This window comes from Littorina saxatilis, linkage group LG2 (assembly GCF_037325665.1).
Source record: "Littorina saxatilis isolate snail1 linkage group LG2, US_GU_Lsax_2.0, whole genome shotgun sequence".
In the NCBI taxonomy this organism is placed as follows: domain Eukaryota; kingdom Metazoa; phylum Mollusca; class Gastropoda; order Littorinimorpha; family Littorinidae; genus Littorina; species Littorina saxatilis.
Window position 1 is genome coordinate 34041380 of NC_090246.1, and position 6981 is coordinate 34048360.

General features: G+C 40.7%; 1 protein-coding gene across 1 annotated transcript in view; it reads left to right on the forward strand.

Moving 5' to 3' along the window:
* The window catches only part of LOC138958818 (exportin-6-like), a 30266-nt gene extending 23317 nt beyond the window's left edge, over nucleotides 1-6949 (forward strand). The window contains exons 22-25 of the mRNA XM_070330114.1: nucleotides 1581-1739; nucleotides 2535-2633; nucleotides 3522-3752; nucleotides 4199-6949. Coding sequence (XP_070186215.1) covers nucleotides 1581-1739; nucleotides 2535-2633; nucleotides 3522-3752; nucleotides 4199-4300 — 591 coding nt within the window. The 3' untranslated portion in view covers nucleotides 4301-6949. The remainder of the gene's footprint in view (nucleotides 1-1580; nucleotides 1740-2534; nucleotides 2634-3521; nucleotides 3753-4198) is intronic.
* Nucleotides 6950-6981: the final 32 nt, after the last annotated feature.

The window sequence follows — 6981 nt, forward strand, 5'->3', positions numbered from 1 at the left end:
TTGCTTACACCCTTGGCTATTATGTGATAACATGATCATTGGACTTTGTTTGTGATTGTTATAGTAAAAATCGATATAATGACCATTTTTGTCAAAAATTACAGTTTCCAAACTTACACACACACACTGCAGCACGTAAAACCGCAGAAAACACAGCTAAAACGGGTGTCAAACATCAGGTACTCACATCACAGCCCATAACAGTATTCTTTTGTGTGGTAATCCATAAATCACTTCTTGTAGAGCTTCCAGAACACTGTATCATTTGAAAACAGGTCTACAAGTTGATGTCCGACTTTCGGCCGCCATTTTGAATCTTATAGATCGGAAAAAACTTCTAAAAAAGTTTTTACCACGTGGTACTAACTTATCTGAACGGTCAATGGGAAAGAACTGTGTTTAAACCCCTACAAGAAGTTGGACAGTGGTTACCTCACATTTAGTTTTCACAAATGTCCTGAAAAGTGCTGATGTAAATGCCACGTACTAGGTACGTGTATGGGCGTATGACAAACCAAACATGACCACGTACCTGGTACGTGCTGGGCAGTGAAGGGGTTAAACATTGGAGGCATGACTCAGGAGATTATATAATCTTAAATCTGAAGATTGTGTAACTCATTGTATGGTCAGGGCATCTGGTAAATATCAGCTGTGCAAGACCCCTCATTTTCGATTGAGTTTTGAAGTCTGTCTTGGGGTCGTTCCCATTGCTATGTTGTCAGGCTGGAACAAGTGTGGTAGAGTGGAATCCCCCTTTTAAGACCTCCAACAATTGGAGAAAATCAGGCCTTAAAAGGGAGGGAGTCTTAACTTGGGAGGTCTTAAAAGTGGGGTTCCCCTGTAGTACTGTTCTGACACCCCCCACGGGTTAGGGGGAAGAATTTACCCGATGCTCCCCAGCATGTCGTAAGAGGCGACTAACGGATTCTGTTTCTCTTTTTACCCTTGTTAAGTGTTTCTTGTTTAGAATATAGTCAATTTTTTGTAAAGATTTTAGTCAAGCAGTATGTAAGAAATGTTAAGTCCTTTGTACTGGAAACTTGCATTCTCCCAGTAAGGTAATACATTGTACTACGTTGCAAGCCCCTGGAGCAAATTTTTGATTAGTGCTTTTGTGAACAAGAAACAATTGACAAGTGGCTATATCCCATCTCCCCCCTTTCCCCGTCGCGATATAACCTTCGTGGTTGAAAACGACGTTAAACACCAAATAAACAAAGAAAGAAAAGAACTGTTCTGACTGTAACTCAGTCTGAAATTGCAGGCAGCGAAATAGTTTGAGGAAACACAAAGACTAGATCTACCAAGTGATTCGTTGTTTCAGCGACTAGATCTAACCAAGTGATGTTGTTTCAGCGACTAGATCTAACCAAGTGATGTTGTTTCAGCGACTAGATCTAACCAAGTGATGTTGTTTCAGCGAATAGATCTAACCAAGTGATGTTGTTTCAGCGAATAGATCTAACCAAGTGATGTTGTTTCAGCCACTAGATCTAACCAAGTGATGTTGTTTCAGCGACTAGATCTAACCAAGTGATGTATCAGCGACTAGATCTAACCAAGTGATGTTGTTTCAGCGCCCCTCCCCAGACATCAAGAGTTCGCTGTATGAACTGCTGCACACGCTGGTGGTCAACAACTGGCGCTACTTCTTCCCCAGCAACATCCTCACCTCCATGCAGAAACGTGGCGACGCTGTGGTGGAACACTTCGCTGAACTCTCTTCCATATTTCAGGTTCGATTACGGGTTGAAAAATAATCAGAAACAATTGGTTTGCTAATGTTCATAAATCAAGAATTAAGAAACACTGCAGAATGTTTTTTTGGTTTTTTTGAAATTTCAAGGAATGACACGGAATGACAATCCTAAAACTTCAACCTGTTGGTCTTGAAATGTTCCATACAAGAACCCGTCCTGACTTTTTATTCTGATTATGCACACAACTTTTGGGACTCTGGAGAAAGAATTTGATTTTCACTGGTGCTCTGCTTTTTTAAAAACAAGAAAAGATAAAAGAGATGGGGAAGATTTGAAGGGGCCTTGGGGTTGGAGGAATAAAAGACTATATTAGATTCTGAAGCCTTTAAAATGAATGTGGTAGATGAAAGTGTCACAGAAATAGCAGCTAGAGTCATGAGGATGCAAGAAATATGTCATTAAAGCCAAAGCAGTGGAGAAAAGAGAAAATGCCCTGAAAGAGGAAATTGAATTACTCAAACAGATTTTTATGTAGCCTCATTAATTCTTCTGGTATGTATTTTTTGTAGTGACATTAGTACAGTGGCAACTGCGATGAAGGAACCGCCTGGGGACATGCAGAAAGTATCCAGTATCATAGGTGACCAGTGTCAATGTCATGACAGATATATTTTGATCAAGAAAGTAGTCCAAGGGACAACAGAGGGTGTCCAGTATTTGGAGGTGTGTCCTCAATGGAGGGGCCTCACATCACAGGTACCACTGTAGTATGGTTTTTGTGTGTCTTTTTTTAGGGAGGTTAGTAACTCATTATGTTGGATTCAATTCCAGGCTTATGGACAGTCATTTCTGCAGCCAGACATTGCCATCTTCAGGCAGAATCTAGAATCTCTGGAGGCACTCAACTACAAGTGGAAGTTGTATGGCAAGGTGAAGACTTTTCCAATTCTGATTGCTTTATTTGTTGCTCCTTTTAGGAGAATTCCTCCAGTAAACAGCACCATGGTCATGTGTGATAGTCTTTCGGATGAGACGAAAAACCGAGGTCCCTTCGTGTACACTACATTGGGGTGTGCACGTTAAAGATCCCACGATTGACAAAAGGGTCTTTCCTGGCAAAATTGTATAGGCATAGATAAAAATGTTCACCAAAATACCCGTGTGACTTGGAATAATAGGCCGTGAAAAGTAGGATATGCGCCGAAATGGCTGCGATCTGCTGGCCGATGTGAATGCGTGATGTATTGTGTAAAAAAAATAATTCCATCTCACACGGCATAAATAAATCCCTGCGCCTTGAATATGTGCGCGATATAAATTGCATAAAATAAAAAAAATAAATAAAAAAAAATCCCTGCGCTTAGAACTGTACCCACGGAATACGCGCGATATCAGCCTCATATTGATTGATTGATTGAAGAAAATCTATGCACTTTAAAAAAAAAAATTTTTTTTAATTTGAATCTTGCCATTTTCTATTCTGGTGTCTGCAATCCCCATTTTGAGAATTGAAGAAATTTGAGAAAACCAGGTCATTTAAAGGATGGATGCTTTAAAATTGGAGGTTAATTCAGGATGGTAATGAACAGAAACTTAGATAAAAAGCAAGATCTTTAAAAACAGGAGGGGGGGGGGGTCCAGTGTGATATTGAACAATTGAGCACGCACGCACCCACGCACACACGCACACACGCACCCACACACACACACACACACACACACACACACACCAACTAAGTACCTGCAAAGAAAAACTTCCAGACTGTTGCTATTGCTGTTCACAGCAGCACTACAGTCTTGTCTTCCCAACTCTTGCAGCCTGCGTTCCGAGAGACGATGCTGTGGGAGTTCATGACGGTGCTGATGCAGGTGCTGGTGCACAAGTCACATGACCTGCTGCAGGACGATGTCGTCATCACCATCTACAACATGGCCGTGGTCAACTTTAACCTCTTCTACACCAAGTTCCTTCCCCACTTTCTGCAGAGCATGGATGGTCTCGACGGCAACCAGCGAGGTGTGCTGGTGCAGAACTTCAAGCAGGAAGAGGTGAAACCTAGCGTCTTTAGATTTAAAAGAGATTTTGAAAAGTGTATTATTTTGTGTATGTTTGCTGGCTTTTTCTCTGAAGGTTTATGTTGTTTTAAGTTTTAGGGCTTTGTTTCAATTTGATGTGGGAAGTTAAGGTAATTTTGAATGAGCTAGAATGATTTATGCGTGTCAGAAGGGAATTAAGTGTGTGTGTGGATGTGTTTGTCCGAGCGTGTGTGTGTGCGCTGACATGAAAGGGCATGCATGAAAGCATTGTTTTCACCTACAAAAGGGGTATCCAGACTTGGTTTGAGAGTTTGAAATTGATAGATTGTTTTCTAATGCCCTTGCGATGCTTCTTTCATCACTTACCTCCCTTCATGGAATCATTTGAACTCTACCTGCATGTCACCTGTGCGCTCTGTATTGCATGTTCTCAAGATCTCTCCTCTTTTGTTGCACAGGATCTGCCGTCATTTACACAGAGTGTTCAACGCTTCACCAACGACATTCGCTACTATCGTCAGATCAACAGTAGTCTGCCTGCCGGGTCAGTGACGTTTTGATGCCCACAGAAGCATGATTGGAACATGGCATATTGCAGTTAGCATGGTGTATTCCACTTGGCCACCTTGCCCCCCTTATATTTTCATATATCGCTTGAATCTTTGTTGACATGGAACAACATTTGTTCCTACCACCAGATCAACAGTAGTCGGCTTGGTGGTTCAGTAACATATTGATACCCACACAAAAACACGGCTATAACATGGCATTGCAGCCAGCATTGTAGATACAGCGGAACCGTCCTTTAAAGACCTAACAAAATCTGAGAGTTTGGCTTGAGCAGATGAGAGAAAGACTTGCTTCATTAGATCTTTCAGTTAAATCACAATAGAAACTGCGTAGGAGACGGCATGAATCGATGTGGGAGACAAAGAGTTAAATTGGAGGGGTCTTGAAAGGCGGGTCCCACTGTACCTCTGTTCTTGTCATCATTCTTCTCAATCTTTGTGGATAGTGACAAAAATGTCAGATGAAAGCAACGTGGTGTTATCCAGTGAGAAGTCTACCATCTTACTCCAGGGACTCATGTCATCTGTTACCAGAGAATTGCCATGCAAAGTGAGAGCCTACATTTCAATGACCAGAATCGTTCTCTCTGTTCAGTGTACGGTGCTTCTGCTTGCTTGTTTTCTGGACAGCACTCATGATAGTTATTGTGGTGACCTGAAATCAAATATTCAAGCTGGTTTGTTTACCCTCTCGTCTGGGTTGACGTTTCATCATGGCGGTTTAATGCCCCCCAAAACATGGCTGGAAAGCACTCATGGTACATGTAGTTATGGTGGTGACCTGAATTTATGCTGGCGTGTGTGCATTTACCCTCTCGTGACAAAACGGAAAAGCTGCAGACTTGTGAGCAGCTATTGTGAGTGACATTCTCTTGGTGTATCTATCACACACTATACGTTATTTGTATTTTTGACCAAAATATGACATTTTACACAGATCGAGACAGTCGGTGTTCCTCCGAGACCGCTGAACAATGACTGTCGAGATCTGTGTATAATGTCATATTTGGGTCAAAAATACAAATAACATTTATGTATCGATCGATTCTGGTAAGAATTTCTTTCAGTGCTCATGACTGAACGCACACAAACATGCACTATTTTGTAGTCTCGGCTGGCCGCCTAGATATGAAGTTTTGTCGGCCTCTGACGTCACATGGCTCAAAGAAGGGAAATTCAATGTTCAATCGATACATGAATTGTTCTTTGACAGATTTGGTAAGTGTTGTGTTGAGCTGAGCATATTTAAAATGTTGCAGACAGCTTGGTGATTGTACATATATAAGGTTGTTTTCCAGTGCTTCTGGGTTTGGTGCTAGCTGAGTGACTTGCAGCGGTAATTACATTAATTCCACATTTAAGTCAAAACCGGCATTGGTGAGCATGACAGCTGGTGAGTATGTGAAACAATAAGAGAAAGAGAATGAAAACTGGAGGTTATGTGAACTCTGTGAGATTAGTCCATTCCAGAGAAGTTGACAGAGACAAATGGATCTGTGTGGCTTCCTGCAAGCTCTATTATTTATCTTGGCAGACTATTTGGGTCTGTTATTATTACGGATTGAGCAGGTAATTGTTCAAGGTAGTGTTGTGTCTGCCTCTTGTCTGAATTCTCTTGTTGATTACTGTTAAAGGGCATTATATACTTGAGCTTTTCATCAGCTGCAAGTCAACATATAGAGATGACATGTTTTGTTTTTATTATTGTTGAGTATGCCCGCATTAACATTGGTACAGAAAAGGTGACTGTTATCCAAATAAGAAGATTACAGGTGGCCTTTTCAAACTGAACACAGGCATTATTTTTTTTAATTTGAACATCGGGCGAGATGAGTGTTATGTGAGAATGTACATTGCTTTGGATTGAACTGTTGGGCATAAACAGCTGAGCTTAGCCTAGGTTTTTGTCTTAAAGTTTGAGATTATGCGTATGTATTTGAAGTAAATGTGTTGCCTGTGACAATCGTGTGTGTGTGTGTGTGTGTGTGTGTGTGTGTGTGTGTGTGTGTGTGTGTGTGTGTGTGCGTGGACAATAGATACAGTAACTAGTAATGCCCATCAGTAAATCAAGTAACAAAAACAACCCTTTTGGCATTTACATTTCTGTAGTTTGGGTTGTAATTCTCACCATACTGTTTCTGATAGTTACATTGTTTCTAACTTGCCACAAATAGTGAAAGATTGTCTGTTGTAGTAACTCTTACATCTGATTATATGAGTTTTTAACAAGAGAGAGAGGGTGAGAGATATAGGGTGAGAAAGAGAGAGAGTGTGTGTGTGTGTGTGTGTGTGTGTGTGTGTGTGTGTGTGTGTGTGTGTGTGTGCCAGGCTTATCTGTAAATATGTGAATGTTAACCGTTTTGTGAAGTACATGAATGTAATTGTTATATCATATATGCTGACAATGTTGCATTATTGGCATGACAACTGTATTTGAGGAATATCAAAATGTCCCCATGAAAATGTAGACTAGACAACTGTTGTGAATGTTCTGAGGAATGTTGAGTCTAAAGTGTAAAATGTTGAGTTCTTCAGACTTGTATTATTTATGAAAGAAAGTACATGTAGTGAAATGTGCTTGTGAGTTTGAAGAACCAATAAAACGAGTTTATCTCTTTTTCAACAGAAAGAGTCTCAGAAACAGAATTAGTATGCATGACTGTGTGTGGGTA